Raw genomic sequence first — 25801 nt, 5'->3', positions numbered from 1 at the left:
CACACACACACACACACACACACATACACACAACACACACACACACACACACACACACACACATACCTCTTCATACTGGAACAAATGTACATGTGGAGAAAGTTTTTCAACTAGTTTCACGGGAAAAAATTTCGAATTGCCCATCCTCCTTTGTTACTGTCTGATCATCTGGAATGTTTAAAGTGGGCGCAAATTTTGTACAATACGTAGACGATAAAAGCTTTGATATAATAACACCAATAACCATTAGAAGAAGGAGCAAAATGTTGTTAGCAAAATGTCTCTGCTCTTGCTTTTATATTTAAAACTTTGGCGGTGATAAAAAAAAAAAACAAATCTCGACATAAAATATCAGCATCATATAAATGACACTTGATTGATAGACTCTTCCTCTGTCTTTGCTCTTTTTTCTTTTTCTTCTGTAATCTTCTTATTCTCTTGTCGTCTATTTTTATAATCATTTCCTTTCTAAACCATTGAAAAAAAAAAAAAAGAACGTGGACTTTCCGGCTTCAGGATAACGAAAGAATGAGCATATATTTGGAGAAAATGATAAGAATGAGCACTTGAGAAGTAATAGTTATTACGATAGATCCTATTACCATCGGAGGATGATAATTCATTTTCAGAACGCATAAGGGCGCAAAATAATAGATTATCAATAGGTGATTACAGGTGATTAAATAAACGCTGATTTCTTCCTTTATGTACCTTGGTTTTTTTTTTGATTCAAGGCAGTAATTCCACAGTTCTCGTATGACTTTCATTTCGACCCAAAATAAGACGAAATCATAGGACACGAATCACATTTCCCAATAGTTCTGCACCCTTATTAGTTACTTTCTCCAGCTAGTTTATAGAAATAAAAATCCTAAAGCGAACAAAAAAAAAAAAAGGAAGCAAGACATCCAAAAGATGGAATCAGGAAGGTGCGGAATAGACGACTGTAGAGAAAATGTAACTGCTAGTTAATGGATATTGCAAACAAATATACCATTAACTAAACAAACAATAACAATCGCCTGCTTCATTGTAACTTCCGAAAAATAGCCGTAAGTCCGGTAGTCTATGAATCTCTCGTACCAAATTCAGCAAGCAGTAGGAGCCAATGATTCCAACTATAATCCTTATTAAATGATCTGTGTGATCTGTGTTAATAATTGTTGGACAATATGATAAAACTATTCATCACTCATTTCATTTCCCAGACAGGAACCATATTGAGTAGTACCTTGGCATCAGACAACCAACCATACGATGAAACCACATGACGTAATATCCCGCAATCAATAAGTACTCCTTCCACCATATCTGTTTAAATCTGTTAACAATCAACTTGAAACGAAAATATTTGTTTCCCGCACCAGAAGCGGGAAATATGAACTGTGATAATATGATAACATCATATTATCACAGTTCATATTTCCATATATATAATAACATTCATATATAATAACATTACAGCTATGCATCATTTCTTCCCCAAGCGACAACAGTTTCAACTAATTATCGATAAATTCTTACTTTCTACAAAGCAAAATACAGTTATCCAAGTTTACAATCCCTTTTTAGCACCTAATACGATAAGAAACAGTACATAATTTAAAAGCTTAAAACGAGAATTACTAAAATTATATACATTATTTTATTACCAACTGAAATGGACTATCATATTATGCAAAAGACGAAAATTATATTCTGAATATATTCATATTCTCTTTGAAAAATAATATTAAAAGTCAAAAATTAGGGAACTAAAAAGAGATGTATCAATGAAATAAATACGCGTTTGCTAGCGCTTCTTTTATTCAGTCTACTTTTTGAAACAAATTTTCATAAAATCAGAAAGAATGCGTCATCGTTCCAAGTTGTTCATCCACATTAATTATCTAGATGAATTAATATAACAACTACTGACTCCGAAACCTTACAATTCATTATCATTTCTGTCTTGCAAAACTCCCTACTGTCCGCTCTCAATTCTAGTACCATCACCAACACAATTACAGCTTCCACTACACCACTACGACATGCACACACCGTTGTTCAAACCTCACCGAACAACATTTCTGAAGAAATAATTAATGTGAACGAAAAAAACTTTGTATAAAAAGAAATACGTTTGAAATAAACGCATACAGATACATTTCTCTTCTCTGAGTATCTGTGGGTAAACATGGACTAGAATTTATTCACAAAAACTAGTTATGCCTTTCCGTTTCCACATTTCACTCACATTGACTACTACAAACGAAATCAACAATGACAAGGATGATCGAGATAACAAGGATGTTTACGCAGATAAATCATGATAGAGATGATAGTGATAAATAATGGCAACGACGACAGTTATTTTATGGTCAGACTGGTAACAGCCATAACTAGAATTACTTCTTGTAATGAAAAGCTAAGGAAAGTTGGAGAAATTAATGGCAAATTAAATCATGAGAAATAAAAAGAAAAAAAGGAAGGAAAATGACAATTTTATGGATTTCTTTTATAAGATGTGATTGTCCGCCGGAAAGCTAGGAAAATAGTAAGTGATCGAGGTTTTGTTTTAAACAGAAAGGAAGTGAAACTCCCTTTGTGTGCAACTTTCATGAAATTCAAGATTCTAAAACTTTGATATTTATCAGAGAATCTTTAAATCTTAACCGCAATGAATAAGGGTTGGAATATTTTTTATTATATTCAGTTTCAGTTGACGAAAACAACTGAAAGGCAGTATCCTTACGACAGTTTATAATATATTTGATAAGTTAATGAAAATTTTACCAGGCCTCTAAAAGTTCTGAAATCTTGCAACAACGAAGAGTTAGTGATAAGAAATGCAAATAAAAATTTCGGATGTTACGAAGAATTCAAAGTGTTAAAAGATTTCCAGAAGAATTACAATGAAAATAACACTTAGAATGGATTGTTACATAATTCCTTTCCTCATTGTAGATTTATAATTTTTCACATAAATAAGCGAAATAGTTTCTTGTCAAACAATTACAGTTCCGAAATCGTCTTCCATCTTTCAAAAATGTTAAATTAATTCAAAAAGGGAAGTAACAGTCTAAATCTTTCACTCTCTTATGCTTAACTGGAAACAGGACGATTGCATGGATTAATTACTACCAAGGTCTTCGTGGTACAATGATCCTGAGGCATTAACACACTAACCGATATGTAGCAACATCCGTATGTGTATGTTATGATGTGTGTGTGTGTGTATATATATGTGTTAGGGCTTGCATATGTCTGCACGCCACGTATAGCTTTGTGAATTTTTGACAAATAGAAATTAGAGGCATGCTCACGAACTAGTTGCACTTTCACATCTTTTATTCAGTACTGAGAAGGAGCGAACTGCTGATGGTGGATATATCGATATATAAAACAATGAATCATTCTAATGAAATGTGACATGTGGAAAGAAGTGAGTGGTAAGCGAAAGATGAAATGATTTGAGAGTTAAATTAAGGGCAAAAAAAAATTGACAACGAGAAAAGATGATGAATATTAGGATATGTTATGATTTATTAATGGAATTTTATTCTTCAGACTTGCCACAACTAATCTTTGCCACGGAAGAAATTTCACATTTTTCTGAGCAGCAGAAAAAAAAGAATGTCCACAACATACGGTATGGTATACCGGAGTGTTACCGTATAAATTTAACAAGAAATGATGAGGTACCTTAGGTGGTTCATAAAAAGACTGAAATGATATGTTTATCGATTGACTTCAAAATAATGTCTTATACATAATTTATATAATATTTTGGCAGGTTCCTTCATCAGTATTACCAAATGGTATCTAAATCAGCATCACATCCAAATTTTTCATTGTGGACCTTCCAAAGACTTATATCGAAAAATCCAACACCATTTCTTCATAACAGTATATTATCAAATATTGACACTGATGAGAGGATTTTGTAAAAAAAGAGAACTTCAGTCGACTGACCTCTTCTCTTTCAAGAGAATTTGAACTGAATTCATCCCACTCATTCATTCGACAAAAGACCAAAAAAGATTTAAAACACCTCTATTTTCACAAACGCATCTCGATCAAAGATTCTGAAAACCTTCAGAACCCTTTCTCTTCCACATCGTCCTCATTTCTTACTTCATGTTTGTACTGATATCAATCACATCCCTAATTAACTACAAGCACATCAGTACTCAATACTGAAAGCAAAAACAGGTCGATTTCAAGATTGTTACGGGATATAATACTATTCGAGGATATAATACTATTCGCTGCTAAATATGAAAATGATCATCAGAAATCATTTTGCCTGGGTCAATTTCATTCCTCCATACAGTCTTCCATAACAACGAAAAAATCCCAGAAAAAAAGTGTCATTTCCTCGAGGTAACAGGTATCGCTGTGTTTGACCACAAAAGAAATAAACAACCAAGGTACTGGTAAATTCTTGCATTATGTGAACTTATTTAAATCCGGAAAGTGTTCCAAAAGTTTGTTAAATATCTAAACATAAAAAGTATCCATTTATATTGTTGGCTAATTTTTCATGATGAGTGAAAGAGAAAGCTCAGTCTATGCATAAAATCACATAAGTTCCACAAGCTTGAAAGCTCCTTTTTTCTCAATTTTAAGTAATTTAGCAGAGATCATTAGTCAAACAGGTGACAGTTGTGTAAGTCGAAGCAAAGAAGTGCGGAGATAAACGAAATTACAAAATAAAAATTATGATATTAAAGCAATTTTACTGAACACTGGAAAATTTAGCAGCTAAATGAAGTAACTGCACTAGACGACAAAGGATGAGACTTATTTACATTTTTATATCGTAATTTGATGATTCATCAGCAGGTTGCGGACAGACAAGAAAATTTTCTAGAAGGTGAAAGATTGCGGTTGTCCAACAGATTTACTATTTAATATTTGTTAAAATGAATTTTTTGTAAGATTTGAAGTGAACCTAAAATGTTCTTTCATTCAATGGAAGCTTTTCGACGTTTTTTCCACCTTCTTCATGAGCATCTAACCAAGAATGCATTTTGTGAGAATTCTTAGTTTTATTAACAAATTTAAGCATCCATTGAGAAATTACGTTTTTTAGTTTAAGTTGATTTAAGGAATAAAAATGAAAACTGAATGAAGTTTTGAAATTCACAGAAAAGAATTCACCAAGCGACGGGTTTTCTTCAGCGGTCTTCACACATCGTTAACTAGAGAAAAATATACATCTATCAAGTAGTGTAGAACGAATGCGTTGTTTATCAAAGAGCGAAACATACCTATCAAATTTCTCCATCAATTCTGAATGGTTAATGTAGTCAGACAAATGAAGTGTACTGTGAAAGTTTGCAGAAAAGTGGGAGAAAAAGTTGGGGAGAATGCGAACAAACTTCCAGGATTGTCATATTTGTTAAACCAGTTTCTTCTGCTCGGATGAAAAAAGAGAAGAGATACCGAATGTATGTGTTGAATGGAAATGGGATAGATAGATAGATTATATGAAGAAAACCGATTAAATTGAACGCTAATGGCAGCGGTGACGGCGCAACTATACCTCTCCTATGTTTTCGCCAGATTCCACCAAATGTCGCTTTTTCTTTTATCATACCACTTTCTCATCGTACCACTCATTATAATAATAAGTGGCCAATTTTGTTAAATCACTCAGGAAAAATCACAACATACTCCTTGAAACATTATACTGCAAGAAAGATGGAAAGAGAAAGGAGAAGGAGATGTGCTGTGAAGGTAAAATAAAGGTACAACAAATAAATGTGAGTACAATAACAATAAGTAATGAGAGCAATTAAAGAGTATGTTGTGTGTGTGCTGAAAATACAGATACAATAAGGGAGGTTCAACTACAGTAACGAATATGTAGACTCAGTAAGGAGGTAAATTAAGTGGAAGTTTACCTAATAAAACAAATGTAGGTACAATAATGGATATGAGAGGAACAAAAGATTCGGATACAGTAAGTAGGGTACAGAAAGAATACTGAAAACACTAACGTAAGTGCCTAATTTTGTTGATATATTACTTTATGATTCATATTTTTCCTGACAGATGTTTTCAAAATCTCTATATGTGGATGCTTGAAATGAACAGAGATCAATTGAAAAAGCAAAGAGTTAAGTGGATTTCCTCACTTCTGTAAATTTTAAGGCTGGAATCTACTTTTTAGCTTTTCAAAAACGATTTAATCATCGATCCTAGAAGCGATTTGGAATTGCGGGAGGAATTTAGGAATGGACTCATCAGTCGATTGAATAACGAATTCATAAAGTTCGTGAAAAAGTACTGTTCGAGTTTACTTTGTAGAGAAGTGTATTTTGGGGATCGAAACAGCTGTTGATTGATCGCGACAACAAAATTTTGACCTCAACCAACAAGTAAACCATTTTTCTATAAGAAAATCTCAGGGTACAAATATCAGAAGCAATGTTTGGACCATTAAAAGATCCACTTCTTTGATCTTCTTCCCATCGAGACAATTGGTTTTCTTCATTTCATAAAAACAAAGTTCGGGGAAAAAATTGAAACCGAACAAACAGGTAAAAATTGCATCCAAAATAATCTTAGCAAATATTACTGAATCTATACTTTAGACCACATACAAAGAAAAATCGGAGAAGATAGAGGACTGACTAAGGTTTAAGAAATTTGCGCAACCGGCGCATTTGGAAATAGCACGATAGTTCGAGAAAAGATAGGATTTAAAAGCGAATATTTCATTGAGAATCGAGAAAAAAACCCGTTTTGAAGCAATGGCTCAGACACAGGGGTGGTGCACTGCCTCGACTCGTCGGAAATTGAGAAAGACCGAGAGGTTGAGGTGATCAATAAGAACTAGGATCAGCACTCCGTGACATGATAGCTAAAGACCAGTAATATTGAGGATGATTCATTGGCCTGGGGTCGATTCGCGACTCTCAGGGATTTGTGAATTACTTGCGAGACGGTGTTGACTCTCAGGGATTTGTGAATTACTTGCGAGACGGTGTTGTTCCATCGGAAGTGCATTTATGGGGACAGATATTGGTGTTGGTGGTTCTGGATAAGGATGATGGCTTTAGACTCACACCTGACAACTTCTAACGATTCCTGACTCTGACGTGTGGGTCAAGTGTGACAGGTCGTGTATTAGAACATGGGATTTGGTGAAGCGGGGAGTTTTCTTGTATTGTCCAAATGAAACGTATGAGACGTTAACATATTTCTTTGGCCTCATTCGATTTCAAAAAAGATGTTAGTGAAAAATCAATGGGTGCACTGAATAGCAGTGTTCGGAAGGAATTCAGACCCGACTGGATTGCGCCAACCTCGACACGTAAGGGTGACAACGTTCAGCGTAATCGCTTAACATCTTTTATCCATGACAAATGTTTCATCGAGAAATTAGCAGATTTTCCCTGGCGACGAAAGGTAAGTCGATTTCCTAATTAAAACTGCTCGTAGAGCTTGCCTTTTGGTCAGATTGTTTGTTAAGCTGTTAAAGTGATAAGCTGTTTATGATGGTTTTCACGAGAAGCTAAGGAATATTTGTTCTGTCTCCCAGTCATAGTTCTATTGGAAAATTATCCGGAAATTTGTTCCTAGTATTCCATTTAGCTATCATCAGCACACTGAATGCACTAATTAAACTTGCGACAGGTTTTAGAAAAAAAAAAAGAAATTCATTGGAGAAACAGGTTAGAGATTTAGATTTGCTTTTTTCTTCAAGTTTTCTAGATTTCAGACCTATAAAAGTTGTCAAAAGATTATACGACCCAGTTCCATAGGATCTATTTCATCATCTTCCTGTACGGGATTAGCGTTTTCGTTGTAGTACCGACAAATATCGCAAGAAGATCAACGTGCTTTTTGTGATCTCATCAGTCGTTGGACAAGTACTGAACTTCTTGCTTTATTGATGGAAATGGAAAGTGCTTGCGGAGTACGGGAGTTGGCTTCGATGGCTGAAGAAGCGCGACCTAGCACATCTGTTCTAGCAGCAGATCTACTCAATGCATTGAAAAATGAAATAGTTTCTGACTGCTTTGTTACACACAAGGTAATTATGATTTCGATTTTTAATAATAATTCTGGAAAGAGTAATTCCTACCCGAAAAACTTTTGTCAGCGTTTCTTTTGAAATGCATTCTTCGATATTCCAGCTGTATTCGAGGACTTTTAAACAACTGAAAGAAGTAAACGTTCAATTTAAGAACTTCCGAACAATAAGTAACAGAGTAGTATTCGTTTCACCTATTTTTTGTTGATTCTGAGAATCTATGAAGTAAAAGTCTTATATTACTCATAAAAGGAGAATAAGTAGTAACAGAGAGTTTATTCTTACCCACATGTTGTGTGCATTTAACTATCATCAGTTCATCAAAATGGATCCGAAATTTGGTGTTTTTTTATTTTCTATGTTTTTTTTTCTCTTTTACTTTCTGTTAGTTCAAGATTTTATTGAGGCGCTTGGAAAGAGTGATTATTTATTTTCTAAACATACCACGTGTGTGCCATTAGCGTAGAAAATTTTTCTGATTCATTTTTTTTAATAGAAATCAACTTTTATTAATTCCAGGGATTCCGCTATGCTGCTCATTCCTTTATACTTAGAGCGCGTTGCCGTTATTTTTCTGATTTCTGGAATTCACTGGTTACGCAGCGGTCGGATGATGCAAAATTGGAAATTCTCTTCACGGATAGTAGCATGTCATCAGAAACATTCCAAGCAATGCTGTATTATATTTATTCTGGTGAATACGATATATCATTATGTCATTCCGATCGACAGTCATTTATTGCTATTTTACAAAGGTTTTATTTCAAATAAGCCAATCAGCTGGCTTTGTTTTATCATCATTTCATCAAAAACCTTGGATTTTTGTGCGGTGTTTGTGATGTCACTAAGGTACTATAACATGTTGAGTATTTTCTCCTAAACACTATGTTTTCAATAGCATCGATATCAAAGCTTCTCATGCAGAACTCAGGAATACCTTGACGCATGATTGATTAGTACAACAAATAATGAGTGTATCAAATATTAGCCAGCGAAATTTTAGATATTAGTTATCTTGCATTTATAAAATTACTTGATTTCAAGATATGGTTGTGGTTCATCGCTTTCCAGTGATCTTATGGCGGTGGATTCTCAGAAAGGCGAATGTACTTTGGTTTTTACAACAGGAAACAGTAATATTTTAATCAATATTTTAATCAGTAATATTTTTTTTTAAGCCTTCCTTGTTATTATTTGTCACTCTTTAGGCATGGTGTTGTATTTTTAGGAGAAGGGAGTCATAGTGAAGGTCGTGATTATCGAATGAAATGTTCGGGAGCAGTTTTGGCAGCACGATCTAGTTACTTGCGATCTGTGATAGAGAAACGTATTTTATGCGGTGAAGAGTTGGAAATTGTCATCAATGAACATCTTTTCCCACGCATGTATGCACGCATAATTTTGGATGCGATTTACACTGATCGGTTGGATTTGAATAAGGTATCAATGTTTAGTATTAAATAAGTAAAAAATAAATGATCTTAAGTTGCTTCAGATATTGCTTTGCAGACTTTGATTTTTTTTGCAAAGTACGGAAGTATTTCTCTTTACAGTAAGAATATTTCTAGGGTCCGATTGGCTGTTGCGATATTCATTTTGTTTTCCGTATTTATTGTTCTGAAAATGAAATAATCAAATTTATAGATACCAGAAGGATGTCAAGTATCAGTAAGCAGCTTGAGTGAAGTGCAAGCAATTGCATCTGGACAGCGACACCTTGCTCCTCTTCGTCATGCCATTGATGTATTCCACATAGCACAGTTTCTTAATCTTCCTTATTTAATACACGGTTGGACATTAGTTGTATCTGGGGTCTTGCGAAGGATAATTTTATTGTTTTAATTCCAAAAACAATTCTTAAAAAACGTTCAAAAGAGAAATACCATAGATCGCTTTATTTTCAATACTTTTTTCATATTCCTTTTGTAGGATTTATTAACTTGAATCCTTTATGCCTATTAGTAGATCATATAAGAAACAGTTATCCATAACTTTGTTTCAGCATGCGAAGACATTATTGTAGCACAAATATCCATAGAAACGGTGAGAAGCCTATGGAATTGGGCATGCGAACCCGGTGGTTCTGCTTATGTTCGACGTCATTGCATCTCATTCCTTCGTTCCGATTTCTCTCGAATCTGTTCTTCACACTTACTTTTTGAGCTAGAAGAAGATTTACTGAAGGACTGTCTGCTTTCTGACTATGTTCAGGTTTTTTAGTTAGTTTTTTCTTTTATTTCATGAAGACAGCAGTTGATAGTCTAGTATTGACCTAGCATTATTATTGGCTCAGTTTGTTGAGACAAACTGTCAAGGTACATATTTGAACAGCCGAAACTAACCCAACATTTATGTGGCCGCGAAATACGTCAGACGAAACAGTGAAGCTTTCTCTACGATCGCTTATTAATATGATTACAGTACTGCTTTTGCATCAACGATTTTAGCGATTAATTAGAGAAACAAAATTATATATCTGTGAATATGATATATTTTTATTTACAGTGTGCTGAAGTGAAAATTCTGGAAACAGTAATACGATGGGGTGAACATAAATTGGTGCGACGAATGGAGGAACGAGAGCCAAATTTGATCGCCAATACCACGCACAGTATTAGTAGAAAGGGTATCCGCCGTTCTGAGTTAAACGATGAAGAACTGAAAAGTATTCTAACGAATTTATTACCTCTTATTCGAATCGATTACATTCTCCCTCCATTCCATCAGGTAATACTCGTCATTGATGAAATGAACATTTTATTTTTCGGTTTTCAATTTATCATTTTCGTCATGATTTATCTACTTTGATTAATGAATACATTTAGCTTCTTCACAATTCTTATAGAGTTTGAATGCCGCCTATAAACGGGGCTTGTTCGACAAATCACCACATATGGATTTATTGGGCCAACGTTATCCAGATAGCAGGTCGCCAGATGTGAACCCTGATGCACATTGGTTTGATCATAGTGTACCACGTCGGCATGCTGCCGGACCACGGCTTCTATTACCATATATTATAGTTTGTTGTTATATTTTTTTGGTTTGCTACGACTTTTCAATATAGTTTGTTCTCTAACTTTCATTGTTATTTTTCTGATTTCAATAAAACATTTTACTTTTATTCACTTATATACCATTTTTTTCGCAGGAGGTCCAGAAGCGGTTGAGACGTTTATGTAGAAATGAAGAAAATGTATCGTGCATACGGCAACAGAAAGTTTCGTCGGCCGATGAATTGCAACTTTTTGTCAATAATCTATCACCGGAAATTATTTCCGAAAGTTTAAGACTGAAGGTTTTTCAGACTTTATTGAGCTGTTTCTGGACTTTTTTGTATTTTTGTTTTGATGAAAATAAAAGGGTATGGAACTAATTGGTTCTACCAGAGCTTTAATTTTTATATACACCGCTTTTTCAAAAATCTTCTATATACGGTCGTTATTATAAATACTCACTTACTTGCTGTCTGTACAGGATCTTCGGCAATTTTTCTCTTTCGCAACGTTGTGTACATTATGGTCGAAATAAAATATCGAGAAATAGTTGGATCTCTCCTAGTTAAAATGTTATAACTTACAAATTCGAGATAGAGCACGAGAACTCGAGATTAGTTGGTCAAAGTTAATTGACAGAAGGAGTATGTTAGGTATATGATTTTCATACGTAGAGTTCAAGATTTCAGGTTGAAGAGCGTGTAAATGAACTGGCTGGAAATGACTTATTGAAGAAAGTGTCCTGCTGTGGTTGTTCGTACCATCTTGAGTTAGCCATCCAGCAGGTTAGTTATGCGTTTGACTAGCAAACTTTCCTAAATTCTCTGCCTTTTGAGCATCTTACCTCACTTTTGATCTTTGTCCGATTTCAGATTCGCCTTTGTGTACTTCGAGAACTAAATATTGATGATGATTGCATGGAAGTGACATGTATTTGTTCGTCAACGAAGCGAAATCTTTTACCACATTATTACTGCAGCCAACCAACAATAGCTGTTGCCCGTGATGCCGTTGGTATTGACATCTCTCCTTCGTCCACAGCTCTTTCTGACTATGGTATTTTGTTCATTTATTTTACTATATTTGTTTTTACCTTTATTTTAGCAAGTAAATTCTTTTTTTTGTTTGATCAGCTCTCTTTTTATTAATTATTTTTTCCTATAATCAATGTAATCAGCGCATTTTCATTCTTCAGTTTTCCATTTGTTATGTTTTCTCAATTTCTTGTGGAAATTGCGAAAAATTCGTGTATGGTATTTTTCCCTTCCTTCAGTGTTCTTATTCTTTTTTTTTCCAGATAACCATGAGAAAGGCTCTTTACCAGATGTACTACGCAATGAAGCCACTTTATAATCCTCATGTATTATATGCGATGTAAGCAGTGCTCGTCACTACATTTCAACAATTAAATGTTCTGTGAGGAACAACATTATATTTTTTCATTTTCATTCACTTCAAAATATAAAAAATGCAAACATCTCCTATTGTGCAACACTAAATATGACACAATATGACATTTGTAAAGCTGTCATTCATTTTTCCTCTGTAGTTAGTTGCTATATTGTGCCGCTAGTTTTGTGTGTATTTAACAATTAAAGTAAATAAATTCTCGAAAGACAGGATTAGTTGACTACTTTTATTATTTGTACAAATAAATTTTTTGGTTCAGTCATGCTCACTTATGAATTGTTTGTGAATGTATTGTAAATTGCAAAATTAAGTGTGAGTTTTATTTTGGACTCGAAATTTGACGCTTTTGATTTTTAAATCCGGTGATAAAAGGTGATAAATTATTTCTTAAAGTAATTTATTTATTCAATTGTTTATTCGATTATTCCATTTTGGTTTTTCTTCCCACATATGTAATGAGAAGGAATGCAACGGCTTGGAACTATTTGCCTCTCATGGTGAAGCAAAATCGTCTTCAAAACAAAAACAGCAAATTCCAAGAGACTTGCAAGCAAGAGACAGAGATGTAACATGTATGGGTCAGTAATGAGAATCAGCTTTCTGATCTAGACATGTTATATTCACAAATCTTTCGGCTCAATTTATTTCGATGTCAGTCATGAATGTTTAGTTAATGCTTATGGATCAGTTTCCATAAGGCAATCCTAGACATTAATTTTATTTTTTCCTTGGGAAGCAATTAAAAGACAATGATTTCGTGATAGCCGCTAGGAAATACACGAGAAGAGCGGCAGTTGTCAATTTGGTTTCATTTTGTGCATACATCTATTTCGGTACAATTTCTGACTTCTGTCTCGAGATTCCCACAATTTTTTCGAGATATGGTTGGTTCATATTTCCTTAAAAATCATTTTTCTAATTCTGTTAAAAATCTGGAGATCGATGATTCGTTTGTCTTAAAAATTCATCAAAATTAGCCCTAAAATGAATTGAAATAATTGGAACAGGATTCTCATTCCTCGAATGCGTTAACATCAAACCTTTCGGATTATAGGATTAAAGTAAGTTCCATAACAAATGCACTCCACGAAATGACACTTTTGGCAGTCACTTCAATTACTTTCACAGGTCTCAGTCTTCTGAGTTTGGATAAAAAAAAAATGATCAGTATTGCTGCGTTTTTCTGATGACATGGCAAATAACTGAAAATTTTGACTCGGAGTCCGCATTCGAATTTTGACTGAATGATCTTAGCGAGAAAAAGTTCGATGTGATGGTCAACTATCTGGTTACCACTTCACTTTAGGATTTCATTTCAGGAACAAGATGGGAAGTAATTTTCAACTTTCCTGCTGCAGACTCCTACTATAGAAGAATCTGTTTGCATGGAGAAATTGCCAATAATTAATTCTTCAAGAATTCAGAAACATTTTAATGAGGAATGTTGGTAACAGCTAGAAAAAGCAACAACCAGTTTTTTTTTCAGTCCGAAACTGATTCGGTTCCAAGCTATTAATTACAATATTCAACCGAGGTTACTGCATCAGAATTAATGTTAACTGAAAACATAGCTTGGTCCTGAAATTACTCCTAATGAATTTCATTGCCTTCAAATTTGGAAGCTGACATTGATAATGCAGAAAGAACATGATATATGGATTCATTTTTAGATGATGTTCGTTATATCTTTGATTGTGCATCGTTCTTGCTAAATTTGAAGTTCAAATACTACAAATCTAAACTGATGGATAGGTAGTCCAACAAACTGGTAGGTTTTGCTAATTTAGAGAAAACTGCTTTGTAAATGAAATGTATTTTCAATCGAGAAAAATGGCAAAAATTTTCTTCATCAAATAAAGCATACAGCAGTTTGTTATCTTTTTAGTGTTTAGTGTATATTATATAAAGTAAGTTAACAGTAGTTTGACAGTTTGACATAAAGCAAAATTCTTGCTAATCTTGCGAGTTTTAATTTTGAAGAGTTAAGCTATTAGTTGTGGCTTTTTTTGTTTCTGAAATAAAGTTCAAGGAATAATTCCTATCAAGTCTTCAAGTAAAATGCTTTTAATTTCAACTATGAAATTTCAAACCCTTAAGGTCAAACCCTTGTTGGTTATTGGTTATCTTGATGATTCATTATCCGGATTAATCTTTTATACCAGATTGATATATAATCATGGTAAATGAAAAAGTTTCATCCATTTCATTTACTTTTGTGAAGAAATCAGTTCAAACTATTCAGGAAATAATCTAATTTTAATGTTTATATCATCTTATTCCATCAGAAGAGAAACATTTTCATCATCTTCAATCGAAATTCATCGCATTGAACAAAATCTCCTTAAAATGGAGAGACGAAATTACTTCTAATTAGTCATTATTCTGGACCTCAATATTCAGATTGGCTTCTTTTTATGTTAAATATCAGTTACTAATTGATATAAATTAGTCAATCCTGTTGCATATTTGCTGCAATATTCATTTCTTTAGTAATAAACGAGCTGCAAATAATTCAAGTAATTCAAGCATCCAAATTTATTACACATTTTTTTTACACCTTATTTCCTCCTCCATTATCATTAAGACTTTTTTCATCATGATATTTTACATCTAATCCATCAATTAGTTCTTCCATATCAATTCATGTTTTATTTATCACAGAGTAAAACATATCAGACATATCCATACAATCTTCAAGTATTTCAATATTGTCCTCACAATGAGAAAACTATACATATTGTGCTAATTATAATGTATGAGATGGATGCAAACTGGACTCACTTGATTATAAGATCATATAAATTCATTTTGAAGCAGCTTGTTGATTGCAGAATTTTGAAGTTTTCTTGCTAAGAATAACAAAGAGAAGGGATTGAATGAATTGGAAAAATTCGACGAAGTTAAAAGTTGCTCCATTCATAAGCATAATTTATTAAGGATGGAATAGAGCAAAAACATGCCTTATTCCAATTCTTTCTAGTTAGACTCCCGGCCTAGTTCCGGCTAGTCCTAAATATTATCCTCTCCAGAGTGCCACTCATCTTATAAAAGACAACATCTTATTGCTTTTCCCACTAAAGCAATCCGAAAGAGCCAGAATGTCACCATAATGTTCAAGAATTTTATTTTACTAAACTAGTTCCTTTTTTTTTGTTATAAAGAAATCAAAACTGAAAGAGTATGAATTTCAAAAAAAACAGGAGAATTATAGAGTCGGAATGAGATAGCAAGTAGCCTTAGCCATTTTGCTTATCGTTGTGAATAGCAAACGATCTTTTGCATGTAATGTTTCAGCTTTACTTGTGACTGCATATTTCCGTTTCATTAATTTTTTTTAATGCTTCTCGTCTACTCTGAACTTCAGTATTTACCGCTCTTTTGTATGCTTTCTTTAGCAGGAGCAATTTTAGCTCTTAAAATAATCAGTGTTGCTTAAAATTGAAAAGATTTATTGACCAGAAAGGGTGTCTAGAAATAGGTCCAAAAGTAGGTCGCCTTGGTTACGCGTCCTTTATTCATTTTCTTTTTGGTGCTGCACCACTTAAATGAACATATTTTTCCTAAAACAGAACAAATTTTTGGCAACATTGCTTAATCTTTGGTGTTTAAAACGAATATTCAGTTTTGTCTACTACTAAAAAAAATGTCAAATTGGAATTAAATAAGTTCATTTCAACATAAACTTTTTTTTCTTTTTACATTACTGTAGAAGAAATATTTACAGTATTCACAGAGAGTTTGTAAGAAACGCTTCCGCTTTTCATAAATGTCATAAGATGAATGCACACACTTCCTTGCAAAAATTTAATTGTTCTTCAGCAGAAACTTAAAAGATTTGCATTATTTTGAAAAGTTTGTCCTTTTCGCATCCTTACAAATTTTATAAATTTGTAATTAATTATTAATAATTATGCAATTTTTTGAATTTGAATTTAAGCAAAGAAATTTGTGTATACAGGATATTTCCTGTACTTCCTGTATATATTAATATAAGAGCCAATTACGAGTTGTTGCAAAATTTCTTCCTTTCATTGTATACTTTTTCCTAGTTTCAATTTATTGAGCAAGGCAAAACAAATGTTTCAATAAGATAGGTGATTAATGTTGTCGTGTTTATCACTAAAGGATAAAGTGACATTTGTATCGATAAATTAATAAGAATTCTAGAACAAGGCAGAATTTAAATTTCAAATTGAAATATGAATATGTAGAGAACAGTTGAAAATATTCTTCGTTCTTTTCTTATATAAAATGCAATACTTTAAAATTAGCTAAACTTAGGATATAAATAACTGTCCAAGTAAAGAGGAACAATAGCGCTATTTTGTCGTTTTGTTCGATATTTCAAAAGAGTTCTGTTTGTTTTTTTTTCGTTTTTTTTTTGAATATTTTATTTTGTATCGAAGTGAACTATTTTAGTATAACAAAACAATTTACTGTGGGTTTTTCCCTTTTTTTGCTCGTTCTTTAAAAACTGAAAGCTCTCTTTCTACTGCCACTAATTTGAAATTTAAACTATTCATATTACTTTATCATTTTTTTCCCATTTATAAGAGCTATTTGTAAATTTTACTTTACTTTAAAAGGAATTCAAAGTAAAATAGATGAAAAAAAGTAGCAAAGTTTCTATAGGAAACTAAAACATTCAATTGTTTTTGAAATTTTCGTTTTAAATTAAGGATTACATATTTTCCAGACTTAGCAATAATTCTGAAAGATATAAAATCCAGGAAAATTAAATTATTCAGATGCAATATGAATTAATAATTTAAGGAAGCATTCAGAATATGAAAGACAATCTTTTAGCTGATGTAAAAGGATCATTTTGTTTTTCTTCAGAGAAATATTCCATGAACCACTTTTTTTGTAAGTAACTTTTTGAAATTTTCAACAAATTCTTCACTTCTAATCAGCTTCTTTTCTAAAAAAAAGTTTGTTTATGAAGTGTTGTATAAATGCTCACAAATTTATGCAATTTTCAGATTGCACTCCACGACAACTAGTCAATATTTCTATATTTCTTTCCTCTCTATTTGCATTTAAAGCATTCACCAAGAAAATTTTTCGAAAATTGCTTCAACGCTTTGCTTTCATCATGAAAATTCTTCTTTGGTCGACAATCATTTCTGGATTGCTCACTGGTAAGCTGTTCATGAAACCGTTTTCTTGACCGATTTGATATATTTAGTATTCTTTGAGGAGGAGGAAATGTGCAAATGCATTAAACATTTTTCCAACTTTTAGCGTTGATATAAACTTTATCGGTTTTTGAGTCTTAAACCCTTTGAATGCAATGTATTGAAAAGAGAAGCTGCTCAGAATTATTCAATAAATTCTTAATATTTATTGAGATATAGTAGTTCATCGACTTTCGTCTTCTTTCTTGCAACATATTCAACATCTATGTTATTTCAAATTCAAAATTCAAATGTTTAAATCAGGTCAAATATATTAGTAAAAAAAGAGTTTAAATTAGCCTGAAGAATTTTTGGCTATTCGTTACGATACCACGAGTTCCAATTTCAAAGCTTGGCTTACAAATAAAGATAAATTGTTTTTCCTTTCTACAAGAAAAAATTAAAAACTGATTGATTTAATTTCCCTTGCAGTTCATGCCCCTTTATCTTCATCTTCAGTAGTATCAAAATTTCAGCTAAGAAAGAATCAATTTCCATTTCATTTCTCTAAAATTTTTAAATATACTGTAAAGAATTTTTTCAGCAAAACAATCGTACGGTAAAACAATCGTACGAGTAGAAAGTGGTCGTCAACTGATTCACGTCGAAGACAGTAAGCAACTCTGAATTCAAAATTCCATACTTTTTGTTTAAAATATCATTTTAGAAAGGGGTAATTTGGACATTTAATTGGCCTTGTTCAAAGTAATGATTCATTGGGGCATGCCAAACAGAGACCAAGAATTATTCATTATGCAACAAATTTCACTGATATTATAGAATGAACTGTGAAGATCGTAGTATTAAACTGTAGAGACATCAATTTCGGCTTTCAAAGCATCTGATTTCAATTTACTCCTATTTGAAATGGATCCATTTAAATTAAAATGAAATTCAATAAATCTCCTTCTGAATCAATTCATTAAATAGCAACAAAATTTCTATTTCATTCAAAATATTCAATTTTTAGGGGAGCCTTTCTTGGGCAGTTACATTCAATTAATTTTTGCAAGAGTGCATTGTATCACCTCATTAACTGTTGACAGCATAACACCCTTAACTGGCGCTGAAGAAATGTTAGTTTTCTTCTGACAATTTAAAATGTTGGAAAAATTGTTTCACAAATTAGTAACTGTTTCTGATCATATCTATTATAACTATTCTTTTCTTCTTTGTTATTCTCTTAATGCATTTGATCAATTTCAGAGAATTGATTTACAAAATTTGTGAAAACGATTCAGTCTGGTATTTAACACATTACAGTAGTAGCGGCGGCAACTTCACGCTTCACTCTCCCACTTATGCAACAGTTTTTGCAATAGTAACACATAAGTCTCTCAATATTGTTGACGTTGACGCACGACCATGTGGACATACCGTACTGAAAAGAACTAATATGATGTTAATTTTATATATCTTATATATATATTTAATTTTATATATATTTATCAATTAATTTTAATTTTATATATATTTATATATATATAAAAAGTTAATTTTATATATATTTATCAATTCGACCAAGTTAATTCCTCACTTATTAATTGCCGATTGATTGACAAGATTAAACCAATTACACTTGATTTATTTTTGATTATTCGAATTGATAAAAACTAGGATAATTAGAAAAAATGAGGATCTCAAAAGTAAAACTGCAGAAACTTAAGGAAAATTTACAAAAATTGTATATCTGTGAACGGAAGAATATCGCACAAACACAGAAAACATCACAATGAACGATTTTTGGTTCTGGAGAGAAATGTGAGGCTGAAACGAAGTACCAATCTCGAGAAAGTCCTTGAATTCACAGCAGAAAATTCACCTTATCGTATTTCGGAAAACATTACTGTCCATGCTGAACAAGTCCTCAAAATACATGCTGGAACAGATATAATTTTTTCTCAAAATGCTGGCATCATTGCGATCGGTAAGATTGTTATCCGAGTTATTTTACTTCGTTATCTTTTTTAAAAACTGAAATTGCAGTGTATATTTGTTGAATAAGTCTTAATAATTTATGTTCTTAGGTGTTTTGCAAATGGTTGGCACCAAATATAACCCAATCATATTACATGCAACGAATGGTACTTGGAATGGTTTATGTATTACTTTTGCTAATGGTAAGCAAATTCTTCTGTACAGTACAAGGAACCTAAACCCAGAGCGAACTCTCAAAAACCTTCAGCAACTTTCTAGGACTTCATAAGGATGCTATCAAAATTTTAATGTTAAACATTTTGATCAAATTTCATGTCATTTTCAGCAGAGATAGCGGAGCAATCACGGCTTATTTACTTGAATGTTTCTGGAAGCAAGCTTGGAATTCGGATCGAATCACCTCTGCTTCCACAGATAGAAAATATTGTTATTGATAATAATGATAACGGACTTACAATCTTAACTCGCAATAATGGCAATAATTTTAATGGAGTGAGTTGTGGATTTTCCCAACTAACCTTAATCTTTGGTTTTTCATTTGAAATATGATACTTCAAGCCAAACCAATAAATATGAACCGAAAAGTTTTAAGTGTGGTAGTTTTTGTCCAGATGTGACTTCAATATCATAAAATCTTGTTCAACAATTTTTCCTCACAAATCTTAATTAGTAAAAGAAAGTTACAAAAATCTAGATTTTATTTAGTCCGACTTGTCTTCTTCCCTACTTTTAAAACAGAAATTTTTCTCGAAAAAATTTTCAACGCTATTACTTGAATTAATCATTTGGCATTTGTTATTTCAGAAAATATTCAACTATACATTGAAAAGAGTCACAGCTATAAATAACCGTGAGAATGGCGTATCCGTACATATTGGGGCACAACAATCAGTAAATTATCTGATTATTAACAGCTAATTAGATTAATGGAAATATTGAATTAAGTGCAGTTAATTATTTCAGCTGCATTACAAATTGAAACTAAGTCAGTATGTATCCGTAGGATTATGTTACATTTTACAGGGTTACTTAGTCGTAGAAGAGGTAGTCTCCATGTCAAATCAAATCAATGGGCTTTTACTGAAAGGAACCCTTCATGTCATCGTTATATCAAGTCAATTTTTTTCTAATAACAAAGATGGTATCTCAACATATTTGGCAAATGGGTCAACATTGGAAGTGCACAATTCAAGTTTTGGTTCTAATGGCCAGAATGGTCTCAAAATACAGAATGGACAACAAATTCAAATCAGATGTTTTTCCAGCAGTTTCAAGGCTCACAATTCTGGGTATATCTTTTTTCATATGCTAGATTAATCGTAGCTCCATCTATTACTCATCTTATTATAGGGAAGCTGTTCTGGTTAAATTTGTTAGTGGTAGTGATTTCCTGTTGGATGGTTGCCGATGGTGGAATAACAATGGCGGGGTCGTATTTCGAGATGTTACTGATAGCAATTTGTATTTATTGAATGGAAACTGGAAAGGGAATCAAGGCATATCTATACTTGCTGATAAAATCAAAGGAAAAACGAAAATTTCGATTGGAAACAACAATTTTCAACAAAACGTCTTCCGGATTAATACCACACTCAATTCGGTGATCAAATTGGGAATGAGTGAAAATGACGAAGGTTAGCACCACACATTTCTCAATCAACTATTCCATAATAATGATTCATTCAAGTTGGAGATAAAAACTTCTCATTTTCAAATTCAAAAAGGAGAATAAATATTTTAAAATTGATGATCAGTTTGCTTCACACCAATTACAGAAGCTCGCATCCGAATACATGATAACCGGTTCTTCCGGAACGCTATGGAAATCATTTTATTAATTGGCCGAAGTGAACCGAGTAACATGCCAACAAATGCCAAAATCGTAATTGTAGACAATTCATTTGTAGAGAATTTAGCTTTGAACACCATGTATTTGACGACAAATCGTGTCAACATCTCCTATAATATTTTCGATAATTCTGAGGTGAATTAAAAGACTTTTCGAAAAATTTTCTCAAATTTTTGCGAATAAATCGATGCAATATAGCTTAATTTATAAGCAATATTTTTTCGGAAATGATTACAGGTAGTTAGCACTAAACTGAAAGATTATACTTCTCGAAAAAAATTTAAAATCAGTAGAAAACTATGATTTTCTGCACATGCCTTACTGAATGTACTTCATTTGTTGAAACACATCGAACTCTCTTCGTATTCTTATCACCTTCTCTTCTGAGGTGAATAAGCCATAATAACTTATGACTGATTGGATAATTTGTTCGGAAGATTTTTTTAAATTAATTTTGAGTTTTAGTCACAGTTTTGATCATTTTTAGGCTCGATGCGAGCTACATTTTGGATTGAAAGTAGACTTAATGTCCATCAATACCACCAATAATTATTGGGGCATAACTAATCAAGAAAAGGTCATTTTTCAGTTCTAATTCTGAAGAACTTAGGATGGGAATTTACTCAAAGTCTGAAAATCTTCTTTTGGCGTATTTTTCAAAATTCTACTTCTTCTGTTCGATGTTTTTTCCCGTGAAAGGAAATAATCTAATGCAGTTTTATTGAACATTTTTTTAGTTTGCTATGTACTTTCTGTTGTCAGGTGATGAGTCGAATATGTGACGGAAGAGACAAATCAGTGATCCCAGTAGTTGCAACGCCATTCCTGAGTGTTGCATCCGAAAAATTACCATCATTTATCACCGAGCGACCAGGAAGTTTTTCGTTGAAAGTGTATGCTACTTCTTTCTCTCTCCTCATTATACGATGATTGTTATGTCCGAGTGATGCTTATATTTGATGACCAGAAGCAAAGAATTTGAAAGCACAACGTCAAATGTAATGAACTCACCTGAAATTTTGCTTTTTCAATTGTTCAGAGATAAATTTAGATTTACCACATCGCTGATAATAGGAAAAGATGAAACTGCAGTTTTTCATGAAGGATCTATGTTGCATTTCAAACCGAATTATGGAATCATTGTTTTTGGTCAGTCATTTATGAAATTGAATAAAAAAGGAAAAACTTACTCCTTCTCATCGTATATTACGAAACCACTTTCAAGTCGGATAATAAGTCAGTAAAAAATTCAAGAAAATTTCACTTGTTTTAATAAGGATATAGAGCAAAGTTTCAAAAAAAAAGAATTTAGGTGTTCTACACTTGCTAGGCCAACGAGATAATCCAATTTTATTAAAAAGTTCTGGCCGTACACCATGGCTTGGAATTATTCTCAATCAAGGTATGTCCTTTTTCATTATTTAAACAGAATTTCCATTCTCGAAATATACTGAGTTAGTTTTTACTAACTCAGTATTCACTTGTAATTGGTATGTGACACAATAACACAGAACAAACCATACTTTATTCCTTTTTTTTTTCATTTTGGTGATTTGTATGGTGCATTTTAAGACAAATAGAAAATGGTTGGAAATTAAATCATAATGAAAATGCCATATTTATATTATTATTAGTATGTTTTATTACTGGTATGACTCATTATTAATTACTGTTATAATTATGATTATAATAGCATCATCTTTTGTTGATTTCAGTTTCCTTTTTTTTTTGGATTTACAGATCAAGTTTAGTACACATAAAAAGTCACCAAATTGGTAAATTTATTCTTATGTTTGTCCTGAATTAACTAAATCATAGTTAATAGCACATAAGCTTTTGCTTTAATTTCTAGGCGGTATTATCCATGCAAACCATTGCATTCTGGAAAACGCAGTGATTGGGTTAAACGTTAGTTCGTCAAATATATCAATTGAAAATGTGCAAATCATACGACCGACCTTTACTGGTGTTTTGATTACAACGGTATACAATGGCACCCTTGATATGGGTGAATCAGTTATCTTGCAATCGCGCAAGAATGGTATTCAAATTCTGAAACGTCAGATACATGATGCTATTTTTATCAGGTATAATTTACAGGTTAATGGCTGGTAATTTATAGTTTGTCAGATTCGGTGCAGAAAGTTTGGACCTTTTTGAACTTAGGAAATTATAAAAAAGAAAAATACAGGAAAAGAGAAAACTTTGAACTTAGTTATGCATTTAACAAATTTATTTTGGTTTTCAGATAGCTAAGATAGTTTCAGTTAATGAATTAATTGTATCCCGCAAACAAAAATCTCAGAGGTGTAAAATAATAATCTGTTTCAGAAATGTTCAAATAATGGATTGTGCAGAGGTGGGAATAGACTTCGTGAATCCGATTGGCAAAATAATGCTAGAAAATATTGTGGTAGGTGAACTGCATTTGAAATAAAGATTTTGCAGTGGAATATTTTTTTAAGATGATTTATTTTAAGGCATATATTTCAAATTGGCTTCCTTGTTTACATTTCTTGGTTGAAATATAAGTAAGTTTTCAAACTAATAAATCAAAAGCAAAATGACTAGAAAATTAGAAGTGAATTTTTCTTTCAAATCAAATTTTAGTTGGAAAATAGTGGCTCTTTCGGGATTGTTATTGCTCAGAGAGAAGAAGACGAATTGGATTCGATTGTTATGAGCAATTTAACAGTCCGGAAGCAGAAAGGTGGCGGTGGTATCCTACTCAGTTTGAAATCTTACTGTTTGCTTCATCTAAATACTTCAAATTTCGTTTCGAACATGCTTCCATCCGTTACCATATTTTCAAAGGTTAGCAGCTATCTTTTGTAAGCAAACGTAAAAAAAAAAAAGTAGTATCACTGGTCATTTTATATGAATAGTTCTTCATTTTAGTGTCCGTTAGCAGCTAAATTTGAAGAACGGAAGATACCGAAAATGTTTATTGAAAGGAATCGCTTCTTGAGGAATGACAATTTCGCAATGCGTATAACATTGGAAGGTTGTGAGGATGCAAAAATACACCGAAATACTTTCATTAGAAACAATGAAGCTGGACAAAAAGGGGCGTTGACTATCCACGTATCATCATCAATGGTCTAATTTCATTTCCATTTTTCGATCTTTCCCTAAATCCTTCTTTTCTTCCATTCCTTTAACTCGATCTCATATGCAGGAGGATATACAGCCTGGTTCAGCCATTGATATTACACAAAATTTATTCGTGGAAAATAAAGGAGAATGGTCATTATTTGCTTCGGCAACAAATATGAACCGATTCAATGGTACTATTAGCAACAATCATTTCAACGAGAATCAAAATCGTGATTCGTTAGTCATTACCAGTCCTCACTTTCACGTGAGTAATAACGAATTCGATCAATTTGACGTAGATATCAAGTATGCACAAGAAGAAGTGAGTTATAATATTGATATTGAAAATGCAATTGATTTCATATCATCTGTATCATTAAGAATTTGATGATATCTGCAGAAATCAGAGTATGAATCATTAGAATGATTCGTATTTGAGTTCCACATAATTTTGGAAGTGTAATAGGAATCGTTCAGTGTTCTGCATTCTTTAATTTGCAGAAATGAAAGCTTAAGCGATTTTACTCTTATATAAATCGTGTTACTTCACTGGTTCCGTGAATATTAACACTACACGGCATGGGTGGCTTGGGTAATTTTAATTACTTAGATAAATGGCGGAGAATAACTCCCTATAAAGCAAAATGACAAAAGTGGTGGATAGGATAAGAATGGATAAAAGTCGAGAAAGTTTAGTGTTCAAGCATGCAGACTATTAAACAAATGTCTCCCTGTCCCATGTATCCCTAATTTTGTTCCTAGTCACAAGAAATGAATCGATAATGAAGGGAAGCTTGACCAAGAAGTAGTTCCTTCTGTCCCCATGGTACTCTCTTATACAGAGGATTACCTCGACAATACCAAGAATAAACTATGGTGGTTGAGTTGTCGATCATTCGCTTGTAATAATTTTCTTTCTTTTTTGCTTATGACAAGAATCTGTGCTGTTAATATTATTGAAGTTATCTTTTTTTTCAAGGCACTGAATGCTGCTAGGAACTACTGGAGAAACGATGATAGGCTTACTGCAGGAGAAAACATTTTGGAGCTGAAAGGTTAGAATCTTTCTTCTTCAGATAATGTCATACTATTTCCAATTAGAATGGCATTTTAATTTCTGTCAATTCATAGCGTGATAAATTTTTGCAATTATTGTTAACTTTTTTCATTTTTGAGTTGTTAAATTTTATTTTGAATTTTTGTTCGATCAGTTGGAGTATTACTATCGGAAAACATTCAAAATAGACTTCTCTCCGACCTATATGGGTAGCATTTCTTTGAACTAAAAGAAGAAATCTTTCAATGT

General features: G+C 32.6%; 2 protein-coding genes across 3 annotated transcripts; both read left to right on the top strand.

Annotated features, from left to right (window-relative positions):
• Window positions 1-7128: 7128 nt before the first annotated feature.
• LOAG_04039 lies at window positions 7129-12668 on the top strand. Of its 2 annotated transcripts, none has more exons than XM_003139576.2 (13): window positions 7129-7401; window positions 7805-8029; window positions 8549-8784; window positions 9074-9162; window positions 9258-9469; window positions 9674-9818; window positions 10032-10240; window positions 10535-10756; window positions 10875-11051; window positions 11181-11327; window positions 11715-11810; window positions 11898-12081; window positions 12323-12668. In XM_003139576.2, the coding sequence occupies exons 1-13, from the start codon at window positions 7240-7242 to the stop codon at window positions 12376-12378; spliced, it is 2160 nt and encodes a 719-aa protein (XP_003139624.1). In that variant the 5' UTR covers window positions 7129-7239; the 3' UTR covers window positions 12379-12668. The 2 variants fall into 2 exon arrangements, with proteins under 2 accessions (XP_003139624.1, XP_020307574.1); XM_020446491.1 differs by having other exon boundaries at window positions 7715-8029.
• A 4862-nt stretch (window positions 12669-17530) lies between these two features.
• Window positions 17531-24883, top strand: LOAG_04038 (hypothetical protein; the record flags this gene model as incomplete). The annotated part of the gene is made up of 20 exons (XM_003139575.1): window positions 17531-17576; window positions 18157-18225; window positions 18583-18688; window positions 18819-19013; window positions 19271-19539; window positions 19640-19732; window positions 19876-20042; window positions 20355-20441; window positions 20574-20839; window positions 20901-21184; window positions 21326-21534; window positions 21887-21976; window positions 22162-22292; window positions 22451-22548; window positions 22712-22801; window positions 23252-23486; window positions 23731-23812; window positions 24010-24213; window positions 24298-24483; window positions 24578-24883. The coding sequence occupies 20 exons, from the start codon at window positions 17531-17533 to the stop codon at window positions 24881-24883; spliced, it is 3213 nt and encodes a 1070-aa protein (XP_003139623.1).
• Between the last annotated feature and the right edge of the window lie 918 nt (window positions 24884-25801).

This window comes from Loa loa (genome assembly GCF_000183805.2).
Source record: "Loa loa unplaced genomic scaffold supercont3.1, whole genome shotgun sequence".
NCBI lineage: Eukaryota > Metazoa > Nematoda > Chromadorea > Rhabditida > Onchocercidae > Loa > Loa loa.
Note: the sequence above shows the minus strand (reverse complement) of the source record. Positions and strands in the feature narration are given on the sequence as shown.

What these genes read in the sequence shown, in the direction of transcription:
- LOAG_04039 (XM_003139576.2), top strand. Translation starts at nt 7,240, where the DNA reads ATGGGTGCACTGAATAGCAGTGTTCGGAAGGAATTCAGACCCGACTGG. An exon ending in ACTGCTTTGTTACACACAAG is followed by an intron (nt 8,030 to 8,548) that starts GTAATTATGATT and finishes TATTAATTCCAG; the next exon opens with GGATTCCGCTATGCTGCTCA. An exon ending in CACAGCTCTTTCTGACTATG is followed by an intron (nt 12,082 to 12,322) that starts GTATTTTGTTCA and finishes TTTTTTTTCCAG; the next exon opens with ATAACCATGAGAAAGGCTCT.